This window comes from Herpailurus yagouaroundi, unplaced genomic scaffold (genome assembly GCF_014898765.1).
Source record: "Herpailurus yagouaroundi ecotype Mexico unplaced genomic scaffold, PumYag 77, whole genome shotgun sequence".
NCBI lineage: Eukaryota > Metazoa > Chordata > Mammalia > Carnivora > Felidae > Herpailurus > Herpailurus yagouaroundi.
In genome coordinates this window covers 42,138,008-42,151,502 of record NW_024412388.1, presented here as the reverse complement: position 1 = coordinate 42,151,502, position 13,495 = coordinate 42,138,008, and the positions used below count along the sequence as shown (strand labels likewise).

The following is a 13,495-nucleotide window of genomic DNA, read 5'->3' as shown; positions in this document are numbered from 1 at the left end:
AATAGGTTAATAATCCTGGATTTAAAATTACCAGGTAACACTCAATTTGCCTGAAAAGACCAAGATGAAGTTGTTTGCCATGAGTCAGGTTAGTCAGTGTTTCTCAACAAGGGCATCCTTGGCATTTAGCGTGGCCAATTCTTCACAGCACCATTCTGATTAACACAGGATGTTTAACACAGGACGTCCCAGATTATTAAACACCAGCAGCAACCCCAATCACTGTAACAAAAATATCCCACCCCACATTCCAAGCGTCATCTAAGTACCTTCTCCAGTTCTCTGAGCTAGAGGCTCAGAGTCAAAAAGTCAGTTCTAGAAATAGAGAATTACATATTTGCACATACAAACTTTACTACCAAAATATCATGCCATATACTTTTATTATCACAACTAACACAATCTACTGCAATCTACTGCATTTATTCAACTTATTCTCCATTTTCCTGAACTAGGATGTAAACTTCATGGAGTAAAGGACTAAAGTATTTCAATACTGATATCACAGTACCTGAAATAAAATAGGTACTTGCCAAATGTTTATTGCTTCCTTGATTATAAAAAAATCATTGCACAAATGAGCATATGAGAAAGAAACATTAATGTGGCCTTATCTGGGCTGGGCAATATCATACACAACTCAAATTTACATCTTCAACAATGACAAACACATTTTAAGCTGTTTATTAATGACAGTGACATCAACTGAGGTCAGTTCCTTTATTTTGTTGTTTATATATATTAAGGTTTATTCTTTGCAATGTAGCGTTTAACGTATTTTTTTTTTACCTGAGGTAAAACTGAAACTAATTATGTAAGTTTCAGCTGTACAACATAATGACTCAGTATTTATATATATTGCAAAATGATCACAATAAAGTCTAGTTACAGAATTTTTCTTGTTATGACAACTTTTAAGATTTACTCTCTTAACAAATTTCAAATATGCAATACAGTATTATTAACTATAGTTGACATGCTGTGTATTACATCCCCAAGACTTACTTATTTTATACCTGGAGTCAGTACCTTCTGACTCTGTTCAGCCATTTTGCCATTTTACCCTCCACTTACCCTCACTCTTTCCCTGCCTCAGACAACCACTCATCTGTTCTAACTATGAGCTTAGGGCTTGGGGGTTTTTGGTTTTCTTTTATTTTTAGGGTCTACATATAAGACAGATCATATGGTATTTGTTTTTCTCTAACCATTTGTGTGTTTACATGTAATTTTCTTTAATATGGCACTTTTGGATTCCAATCTCAACTTTATCATTCATTCACTAGCCAAACGACTGAGAACAATTTGAACTCTGTGAGCCTCACTTTTTCCTCATATGTAAAAATGAAATGTTAATATTCTCCTTATAAGGCTTTTATGAAGATAAAATGAGATAATACCTGTAAAATGAAGTACATAATAGGGACTGAGTGAATGATGGTGCCTTTCTTATTTCCCTTTCCTTTTCTTTTCAAACTTCCCACTCATGGCTTTCCACAGGACAAACCTTACTGCAAATTTATGAATAAGCTTTATACTCAAGTACCATTTGTGCCTATTTATACCCCCTTACAGTGTGAATAAAGGTCCTTTACTACAATTCTTAAAAATTCAAATCATCAGTGTTCACTTATTTCGTCCCCAAATTACAAAGTGGAAAATGTGATATGCTAGGTCTTCAAAAAGCACTATATTTATGACAAAAATAACTGCCTTGCAAAAACAAAAAACAGGAAAGTGCCTGTGACTGACCAATATCCACCTATTCATAAAGACCAATTCTCAAGTACAGAAGAGCTTGTAAAAATTCTCAAGTACAGAAGAGTACTATATCCTTGCTCATTAGCAAATACCAAAACCAGTGCAGTAAGAGCTACAGCAGTTCAGATTACAACTCTGCCTGTATCCAAACACCTGTTCCAACTTAACTATTATTAACTGAAAACAAAAATAATTATTAGGCATTTTAAGAGTATATCACAGGAAAGGCTACAAAAGGTCTCTAATTTAACCTTGCAACTTTATTTCTAACCAAGGCTATACAAACAGATACAACACCAGAATTATAAGAAAATAAATGCAACATCAAATCTTAAATATGTTTGGAGCCACCAGACTCATTTCTTTTAACATATTATAAATTAGGGGTGCCTGAGTGGCTCGGTCAAAACTCTTGGTTTTGGCTCTGGTCATGATTTCACAGTTTTGTGAGTTCAAGCCCGTGTTGGACTCTGCGCTGGCAGCTGGGAGCCTACTTGGGATTCTCCCTCTCTCCTTCTTTCTCTGCCCCTCCCCTACTCATGCTGTCTTGGTCTCTCTCAAAGTAAATAAATAGGCTTTAAAAATATATATATATATAGACACATATATATGTGTCTATTAATTTTTTATATATCCTGTTATCTTTAAGTTTTTTTTAACGTTTATTTTTTATATATTAATTTTTTATATATCCTGTTATCTTTAAATTTTTTTTTTAACGTTTATTTATTTTTGAGACAGAGAGAGACAGAGCATGAATGGGGGAGGGTCAGAGAGAGAGGGAGACACAGAATCTGAAACAGGCTCCAGGCTCTGAGCTGTCAGCACAGAGCCCGACGTGGGGCTCGAACTCACGGACCGTGAGATCATGACTTGAGCCGAAGTCGGCTGCCCAACTGACTGAGCCACCCAGGCGCCCCATCCTGTTATCTTTTAAATAACACACATTGTCTGTTAAGTTTTACGTATAGGTTTATAAGTGCTAATCTGTAAAAGGCAAGCAATTAGACCATATTCCCCCTTTTTCTTTTTAATATTTTATTCATTTTTTTGAGAGACAAAGAGAAACAGAGTGCAAGCAGGGGAGGGGCAGAGAGAGAGGAGGAGAAAGAATCCAAAGCAGGCTCCAGGCTCTGAGCTGTCAGCACAGAGCCCAAAGAGGGGCTAAAACCCATGAACTGTGAGATCATCACCTGAGCCAAAGTCAGACAGAACCACTGAGCCACCCAGGCACCCCAAAACATATCCCTTCTTTTTAAACCATATTCTGGCCATTCTGCATTTTTAAAACTTTTTAGTACAGAAATTTTCAATCATATAAAAGTAGACATAACAGCATAACAAACCCTTAATTGCCAGTGCTCAGGTGAAACAATTATTAAAGTTAATCCTCACCTACTTCTCCCTTATTTAATCATTTAAAAATAAATCTCAGATACCATTTCACTTTTTTTTTTAATACCTTTATGTAGGCTCCACACTCAACCTGGGGCTTGAACTCACAACCCTGAGATCAAGAGTCCCATGCTCTACCAACTGAGCCAGCTAGGCACCCCAAATATCATTTCATCTTCAAATATTTCAGTATAAATCTCTGAAACACAGGGACTATTTTAACAGAACAGTACCATTATCACATCTTAAAATATTAATAATTTCTTAATATCAAATATCTGAATAATGTTAACATTTTTAGTAGACAAATTTTTAATAGACTATTTTTTTAGAGTAGTTTTAGGTTCACAACAAAATTAAGCAGAAGTTACAGGGCATTCCATATACCCCTGTCCCCACACATTACTAGCCTCTGCCATTATCAACATCTCTCATTGTATTCTAGTTTACTAAGGTGGAAGTCTAGACGATTGACTTTAGATCTTTCTTCTCTTATATCCAGTGCTGTATTATTATTGTATAACTTTTAATTTTGTTTAGCTTTTTAATGTTATGCTTGAAGCAGAAATCAAAGAGGTCTTTATACTATGATTAGTGAATGTCTCAAGTCTCTTTTATTATATAGGTTCTCCTTCAAAAATACCTTATTGAAAAAACTGAGTCATTTGTCCTATACTTTCCCACAATATGGATTTCACTGACTGCCTTCTTAGGTGGTGATGTTTAATGCATTTGTCTAACTCTGTATTTCCTATAAATTGATTGCTAGATCTAGAAATTGATCAGATTTGAATACAACTTCTCCTGGGAAGACTATTTCATAGACCCTGAATTATTTTTAATTGAATCAATATTAAGAACCCCTGTAGGAATTAAAAAGGAAAAAGAGAATTACCCAGAATTCCACCAATTAAAATTATGTTTTCAATTTTACATGTTCCCTTTATGTACACGTTTTTATGCCTAAGAATAACTTTTGTAATTATAAACAAAGCAAAACTATGAGTTTGCATTTTATTTTATTCATAGATCATCATAGGCATTTGCCATACTGCTTTATCATATTATATTTTTAATATCTTTTTTTGAGAGAGAGAGAGAAAGAGTCCCAAGCAGGCTCCACACTCAGCACAGAGCCTGACATGGGCTCAAACCCATAACTGTGGTATCATGAGCTGAGGTGAAATCAAGAGTTGCACGCTTAATCGACTGAGCCACTCAGGCACCCCATTATCATAATTATATTTAATGGCTGAGTCAAATGTATATATCATATTTAACTTATCATTATCCAGCTTTGGACAGAAATTATTTCTAATGTGCTTGCTATTTAAAGTAACACTAGGGATGCCTGAGTGGCTCAGTCATTTGAGCATCCGACACTTGATTTTGGCCCAGGTCATGATCTCACGTTCATGGGACTGAGTCCCACACTGGGCTCCATGCTGACACTGGAGCCTGCTTAAGATATTCTCTCTCTCTCTCTCTCTCTCTCCCTCCCTCCCTCCCTCCCTCAGCTCCTCTCCCCTGGTGTCTCTCTCTAAAAAATAAAAAATAAATTTAAAAAATAAACAAGTAAAAAATAAAGTAACACTAAAATGAACATCTTTTTGTTTTATAGCTCTTGTTCTTTAGGAATTATCTTCCAAAAAGGAATTATTGGCTCTAAGAATTGATATATATGGTATTTTAAATGTCTAAAAATGCTGATTTCAACTTAACATCAAATTGCAATGAGTATTATCAACATTTTCTATTTTTCACTACATAGGTATAAAATTCCTACCTCTTAATAGCCAATAAATTTAAATATTTCTCTACTGATTACTCATCCACTTAAGCCTCTCCTTTGCCTATTTATATAATGAAAATGTGATGGTTTTAACAGAAGACACTTTTGTCAGCTGACATTCTGTAACCAACAACCAACTTCTGATTTGTTCTGTCAAAGGAAGCACTGATTTAAGACTGAATATCCTACTCTACCTTTTTCAAATAATTCTCTTCTGGCTTAAAGAAAATTGTGGCCAGGGTATCTGACTGGCTCAGTTGGTAGAGCATGCAACTCTTGATCTTGGGATCATGAGTTCGAGCATCACATTGGGTGCAGAAATTAATTAAAAAACAAAAACAAAAACCAAAAACTGCCACCAACCTAGATGAATAGACAAATTCCTACAAATATAAAACCTGCCATAACTGAATCAGGGAGAAATAGCAAATCCAAATATATCTATAACTAGTAAGGAGATTGAATCAGTAATCAAAAACCTTTCAACAAAGAAACGCTCCAAATAAAACGGCCTTGATTGGTAAATGTTACCAAACATATAAACAACACCAGTCCTTCTCAAACTCTTCCAAAAAGCTGAAAAGGAAGGAACACTCCCTAACTCATTTTATGAAGCCAGCATTACCCTAATACCAAAGCCAAACAAGGCAATACAAAAAAATTATAGACCAATATCCTTTATGAACATTGATGCAAAAAATACTCAATAAAATACTGGCAAACCAAATTTAACAGTACATTAAAAGGATTATGATCAAGGATGCAAGGATGGTTCAACATGGAAAAATCATGTAATATACCACATTAATAGAATGGAAAGAAATCCACATGATCAATGATACAGAAAAAGCATTAACAAAATCTAACATCTTTATGTGATAAAAACATGCAACACACTAAGAATAGAAGGAAACTACCTCAACATAAAAGGCTACATTTAAAAAACTCACAGCTAATATCATATGCAACGGTGAAAGACTAAAAGCTTTTCCTCTAAGATAGGAAAAATACAAGGATGTACAATTTTGACACTTATATTCAAGCTTAGTATTTGGAGTTTAGCCAGAGCAATTAGGAAAGGTAAACAAACAGGCATTCAGATTGGAAATGAAGAAAATTACCTCTGTTCACAGATGGCATGATCATATATGTAAAAAACACTAAAGATTCCACACACAAAATTGTAAAAACTAATACATTCAGCAAACTTGCAGGATGTAAAGTCAACCCACAAAAATCATTTGTATTTCTATACACTAATAATGAACAAGTCGAAAATGATATTAAGAAAATGATTCCATTTACAATAGCATCAAGAATAAAATATTTAGAAATTGGGGCACCTGGGTGGCTCAGTCAGTTAAGCATCCAACTTCAGCTCAGGTAACGATCTCATGGTCCATGAGTTCAAGCCCTGTGTCCGGCTCTGTGCTGACAGCTCAGAGCCTGGAGCCTGCTTGGGATTCTGTGTCTCCCCTCTCTCTCTGCCCCTCCCCCATTCACACTCTCTGTCTCTCAAAACTGAATGTTAAAAAAAAATTAAAAATAAGTAAAAATAGAATACTTAGAAATGAACCTAACCAAGGAGGTAAGAGCCTTATGCACTGAAAATAACAAAAGAATGCTGAAAAAAAAATTTAAAGAAGATACAGGGCTCCTGGCTGGCTCAGTCGGTTGAACGTCTGACTTCGGTTCAGGTCATGATCTCACCATTGATGAGTTCCAGCCCTGCATCAGGCTCTGTGCTGACAGCTCAGAGCCTGGAGCCTGCTTCAAATTCCGTGTCTCCCTCTTTCTCTGTCCCTCCCCCGCTCATGCTCTGTCTCTCTGTCTCAAAAATAAATAAAAATTTTAAAAAAAGATATAAATACACTGAAAGACAATTCATGAATTGGAAAACATTATTGTTAAGATGTCCCTACTACCTAAAATTATCTACAGATTCAATGTTATCTCTGTCGTAACAATCTTCACAGAAACAGAAAAATCCATCCTTAAATTCATATGGAATATTTTTTTAAATTTAAATCCAAGTTAGTTAACATATAGTGTATCATATGGAATCTCCAAAATAGTCAAATGATCTTAACAAAGAAGAACAAAGTTGGAAGATTCTCACTTCATGGTTTCAAAATTTACTACAAAGCTACAGTAACCAAAACAGTGTGATATTAGTATAAACACAGACATCAAGAACAATGGAATAAAACAGTGAGCCCAGAAATACAATCTCACATATATATACAGTCAAATGATTTTGACTTGGGTGCCAAGACAGTTCAAAGGGCAAAGGATAGTGTTTTGAACAAATGGTGCTGAAGAAACTGGATATCTACATTCAAAAGAATGAAACTGGATCCTTACACCATATTCAAAAATTAACTCAAACTGGATCAAAAACCTAAATGCAAGGGCTAAAATTATAAAACTCTTAGAAGAAAGTATAGGGGGAAAGATCATGACATTTGGTTTGGCAATGATTTTTTTCGATATGACACAAAAGGCACAGACAGCAGCAGCAACAACAACAACAACAACAAACAGGTTGAACATCAAAATTTAAAACTTTGTTGCATCAAAGGCACTACCAACAGAGTAAAAAGAACTTATAAAGAAAATATTTCCAAATCAGATATCTGATAAAGAATCGATGCCCAGAATATATAGAGAACTCTACAACTCAACAACAAAAAAATACTTCATAAAGAAACTACAGCCAGGGCACGTGGGTGGCTCAGCTGATTAAGCAACTGACTCTTCATTTCAGCTCAGGCCTTGATTTCAGGGTCATGAGTTCAAACCCCACAATAGGCTCCAGGCTGGGCATGGAGCCTACCTAAAAAAAAAAAAAAACACTACAGCCAATTTTCCATAAAGACATAATTAAAATAAGAAGTTACAATTTAATGATAATCTACTACATACAGCGTTAGGTAACATTATTTATTACTTTTAAAACTGATAATTCATTCAACAGATTTTTTTAAGTTTATTTACTTATTTTGAGAGAGAGAGAGAGAGAGAGAGAGAGCGAGCGAGCACACAGCAGTGGAGAGACAGAGAAAAGGAGAGAATCCCAAGCAGGCTCTGCACTGTCAGCACAGAGCCCAATGCAGGGCTCGATTCCATGAACTGCGAGATCATAACTTGAGCCGAAACCAAGAGCCAGACGCTTAACCAACTGAGCCACCCTGGCACTCCCAACAGATATTTATTATGTATTATCACCTTCATTCTACCTTGCCTGAGATCATGAGGAAGCTAGTTAATGGCTGTGAGTTATTCTAAATCTAGGTGTTGAGAAATATTGATCCTTTTGCTCTTTAAAATGCTCTTCACATATTTCAACAAACTTTCTCAGTGTGAGAAATTACTACTTCTCTGCTTCCCAAGGAGCACAACCAGTCGTCATGTTTTCACACCAGATGACAAAATAAACCTTGAGAAAATTGATCTCTGAAGTTATAAACCAACATATTATCTTTTTTAAAAAAAGATTAAAAAAATATTTTTGAGGGTGAGAGAGTAGCAAGGGCAAGAGGGGGGAGGGACAGAGAGAGAATCGCAAGCAACAAGCAGGCTTCACGCTGTCAGCACATAGCCCGACATTGGGCTCGATCCCAGGAACCATGAAGTCATGACCTGAGCCAAAATCAAGAGTCAGATGTTCAACCAACTGAGCCATCCAGGCACCCCCAAACCAACAGGTTATCTTAATGTGCTTGTTACTCAGGGTTCTATGAAGGTTATTCTATATTCACTACCAAAATTCTCAAATGTTAAACAAACTGACTGTAACTCAAGTTATTTAAAAGTAAATTGTGAGTATTTAACATATAATTTTATTTAAAATAAGAAATTGCCATCTAATATAAGAAGTACCAGATATTTTCCAACTTTCTTTTTGAAATAAATATATTTGCTTTGAAAACATGGTATAAATACAGACATTCCTCTAAGAAATGCTGAGGAAACAATATAAAAAACCACCATAAAACCTATTGAATTATTTCATTTTTATCCTTTCAACTATATTTAAAGGAAAAGACCATGTGTTATATAGCTAAGAAAGCACTGATTGGTTCATAGTTCTACTATCTCAGTTTCTTCAACCGGAAAGTAGTAATAACACACTTTTCACATGGGTTTACTAGGAAAATGATACACAAATTACAGAGTATGTACTAAATAAACGTTTATCAACCTTCTGTTTCCCTCTTATCTGGCTGCCTAGGAGTTTTGCGGTCATAAGTCCACATGCTCCTAAAGTGGCCCTTACTAACTTAAGGACCTCAACTTTATGACTCCCTTATTCGGTTCCCCCCCACCCCCACCCCCCAGACCCTCTAAAACCACTGCATACTGCTTTGGAGTGTGGACTCTATAAGTCAAAGAGCCTAAGTTTGAATCCTAACTCCACTTACTGGCTGTGTGATTCTCAACAAGTTACTCAATTTTTGTAGGGCAATTTCATCACTTATAAAATGTGGATTATAACACTAGCTACTTTGTAGGGTGTGTGTGTGTGTGTGTGTGTGTGTGTGTGTGTGTGTGTGTGTGTGTGTGTATTTTAAGTTTACTTATTTACTTTGAGGTAGGGAGGGGCAGAGAGAGAGGGAGAGAGAGAGCCCCAAGCAGGCTTCATGCTGTCAGTGCACAGCCAGATGTGGGGCTTGAACCCATGAACCGGAAGATCATGAACTGAGCCAAAATCAAGAGTCAGACACTTAACCAACTGAGACACCTAGGTGACCCTAGGGTTTTATACATATTAAATAAGATACTGTAGGGGCGCCTGGGTGGCGCAGTTGGTTAAGCGTCCGACTTCAGCCAGGTCACGATCTCGCGGTCCGTGAGTTCGAGCCCCGCGTCGGGCTCTGGGCTGATGGCTCAGAGCCTGGAGCCTGTTTCCGATTCTGTGTCTCCCTCTCTCTCTGCCCCTCCCCCGTTCATGCTCTGTCTCTCTCTGTCCCAAAAATAAATAAACGTTGAAAAAAAAATTAAAAAAAATAAATAAATAAATAAATAAATAAGATACTGTAAGTAGCATTTAGAAAAGTGCCTGGCACACAGTAAACACTCAATAAATATTAGCCATCTCATTATCCTCACTACCACTACCACCACCACCATCATCATCATCTATCTGCTTCCCACCACAAAGCATTTGCAGCTTTGTAATTGTTACTTATTTCACATATTTAAGTTCTGTGATCTATGGAAACATGAGTGGTATGTTTAAATAGAGTAGCTCAGCCATTCTACTTTTTTCTTTCATCTCTTTGGTTAAAAATAGTACACTAGGGGCGCCTGGGTGGCGCAGTCGGTTGAGCGTCCGACTTCAGCCAGGTCACGATCTCGCGGTCCGTGAGTTCGAGCCCTGCGTCGGGCTCTGGGCTGATGGCTCGGAGCCTGGAGCCTGTTTCCGATTCTGTGTCTCCCTCTCTCTCTGCCCCTCCCCCGTTCATGCTCTGTCTCTCTCTGTCCCAAAAATAAATAAACGTTGAAAAAAAAATTTAAAAAATAGTACACTAAGCATTAAGTATATGTTTGCTAAATGCTTCAATGAAAGAACAAATAAAATGGAAATGGTAGACAGATGGCAACATAGACTAGCCCTACAGAACTTTTGTTGCTTCTCCAATAATTGCTTGTATTGCAAAGATAATGCAACAAGCTCACAATGTCTCCAAAGACAAATACTGACCTTATCCCATGAAGTCAGGACTATACTAGCATAAAATGACTGAAAATTTGATACCTAGTTTCACAAGGCTATCAAAATTTCAATTCTCTAACTAGGTTTTACTTTCCCACTCCAAGGTAACTACCTCTCCCCTCTCAAACCCTCATCATCTATCCCTATTTCGTCTCTCTGTGTTTATATTTTCTTGTTTTTCAAGTTTATTTACTTTTGAGAGAGACAGAGACAGCCTGAGCAGGGGAGGGACACAGAGAGAGAGGGAGAGAGAGAGAGAATCCTAAGCAAGCTTTGCACTGTCAGTACAGGGCCTGATGTGGGGCTTGAACCCATGAACCACGAGATCATGACCTAAGTTGAAACCAAAAGTCAGATGATTAACCTACTGAGCCACTCAGCTGCCCCGATGTTTATATTTTCTATATGAAGTATGAGCCAAGCAGATGTAAATTTTTTTCATGCTCTCACCAATAAATCCATAAACCTATCTTCATCTGTCCCCATCTTCTCTTCCTCTCTCCTGTTGAAGACCAAACCCTAAACATGTCATAAATCTTATCCGTTTGGCCTTCTCAAGGATTTTTCTCTTCCTCTGGTCCCTTTTCTTCTAAAACAACCTGTCTATAGAATCATTCATTACATTAAATACAATAGTAAATATCTCCTATCCTTTAAAAAAAATTCATCTATAACCACCATCTTCACCTAGTAAGTGTTCCTTTTTTTTTTTTTCTGTTCTCCCTCACAGCAAAACTTCTTGAAAAAACCATCTCCACTTCCTTACTTCTCATTCCATATTCAACCCATTCCCCATTTTCAACCCATTCTGGCTTCTGTATCCACAGCTCTACCAAGTCTGCTTGTATCAGAGTCTGATGCAGACAAGTCCATTGGTCCCTTTCCTGTCCATATCTTATTTACCTCCCATCAGCACTTTATATAGGTGATAACCCCCTCCTCTGCCAAACTATTCTTCTTTTGAGTTTCAAGACACCACATTTTCTTGGTTTTCTGCCTAACTCTCTGGCCATGCATTCTCTGTCACTTGTATTAGGTCTTCCTCCTCTGCTTGACCTCAATGGCTCAGCCCTGGGCCCCTTTTCTTCCCTCTGTAAACTCTTCCCTAGGTAAGCTTATCCATTCCCATGGCTTCCCACTGTATTCTTCACATGACCTGCAGAACACTACATGAGCTATTCCCTGACTTCCTCTCCACACTCTTTTTATGGGACTCTTCCCTTACTATATTTTAACCATACTGGATTCCTTTCAATTTCTTATATAGGTGCCTTCCTACCTTGGCCCATGCTGTTCTCTCTTCCTGAAGCATTCTTCTCTCTGTACTTTGAATGGCTGACTCCTCAACTGTCATGTGTCATCTAAACGGTCATTTCTTGGGGCTCCTGGGTGGCTCAGTTGGTTAAGTGTCTGACATCAGCTCAGGTCATGGTCTCACAGTTCACAAGTATGAGCCCTGCACTGGGCTCTGTGCTGACAGCTCAGAGTCTGGAGCCTACTTCGGATTCTGTGTCTCCCTCTCTGCCCGTCCCCTGCTCACCCTCTGTCTCTCTCTCTCAAAAATGAATAAACATAAAGAATAAAAAATAAACTGTCATTTTTCAGAGGACTTCCCAGATCCCCTTCCCCCTCCACCTTTTATATTATCCCTCCTTGTTCATTTCCTTCATAGTCCTTATCACAATTTGTAATTATACATTTGTTTGCTTTTGGTTATTCCCACTAATCTTTACATAAGGGTAGGGATCATAATGTCATTAGTGTAAATTCAGCACCCAGCATAGTGACAGACAAATAACAAGCACACAATATTTAAGTAAATTAATGATCTGGCACTCACTTATTCATTCATTAACAGACGTTTGTTGAACAATTTGTAAGTGACAGGTACTGTGGGGCCTAAATGCTGGGAATAAAAGATAAATCAGAATCAATAACATGATCCTTATAGTCCAATGAGAATGACAGAGACAGTACTGTGTGACAAATGCTATGACATGGGTGAGGTGGACTTTCAGCCAACACAATTTTTTGAAGAATGTGAATGGAAAATATTGCCCTAACTTCATTAGAAACCAAGTTTAATCCAAAAGCTTTTCCTGTTTTACCATGCTGGAATGGTTCAAATCACAATGTGAATAATAACACAAGTTTTTAGGCAGAGTATGAGGAAAACTGAATTACCAAAGAATATTCTATTTTTAAAGTAGCCATTTCTTACTGTCCTATGTATTGGTTTCCATCAACAGGTAAGTAAATATGAAATCAGGAAAATAAACTTGTTTTGGGTTGAATTGTCCTTAAATAAGAGAAACACGTGAATAATTTAAAATATTTCTGGGGTGGGGTGCCTAGCTGGCTTAGTTGGTTAAGCGTCCAACTTTGGCTCAGGTCATGATCTCATGGTTCATGAGTTCAAGCCCTGTGTTGGGCTCTGTGCCAACAGTTCAGAGCCTGGAGCCTGCTTCAGATTCTGTGTGTGTCTCTCTCTCTCTCTCTGCCTGTCCCTGTTTGTACTGTGTCTTTCTCTCTCTCAAAAATAAACATTTAAAAAAAAAATCTAAAAATAAATAAATAAAATATTTCTGGGGTACCTGGGGGTGCTGTCAGTTAAATGTCTAACTCTTGATTTCATTTCAGGTCATGATCTCAGGGTTTGGGATCAACAGGATTGTCAAGATCTGCACTGAGCATGGAACCTGCTTAAGATTCTCTCTCTCTCCCTCTGCCCCCTCCCTGGTTAACATTCTCTCCAAATGTCAATTGATGAATGGATAAAGAAGATGTGGTATATATATATATATATATATATATATATATACCACATC

At 37.2% G+C, this 13,495-nt stretch overlaps 1 protein-coding gene across 1 annotated transcript in view; it reads right to left on the bottom strand.

The window, feature by feature from the left end:
* Positions 1 to 13,495, bottom strand: part of ZFYVE9 (zinc finger FYVE-type containing 9) — a 202,200-nt gene that overhangs the window by 82,727 nt on the left and 105,978 nt on the right. The window contains exons 5-6 of the mRNA XM_040456039.1: positions 7,991 to 8,019; positions 1,462 to 1,467 (exon numbers count right to left, since the gene is read on the bottom strand). Coding sequence (XP_040311973.1) covers positions 1,462 to 1,467; positions 7,991 to 8,019 — 35 coding nt within the window. The remainder of the gene's footprint in view (positions 1 to 1,461; positions 1,468 to 7,990; positions 8,020 to 13,495) is intronic.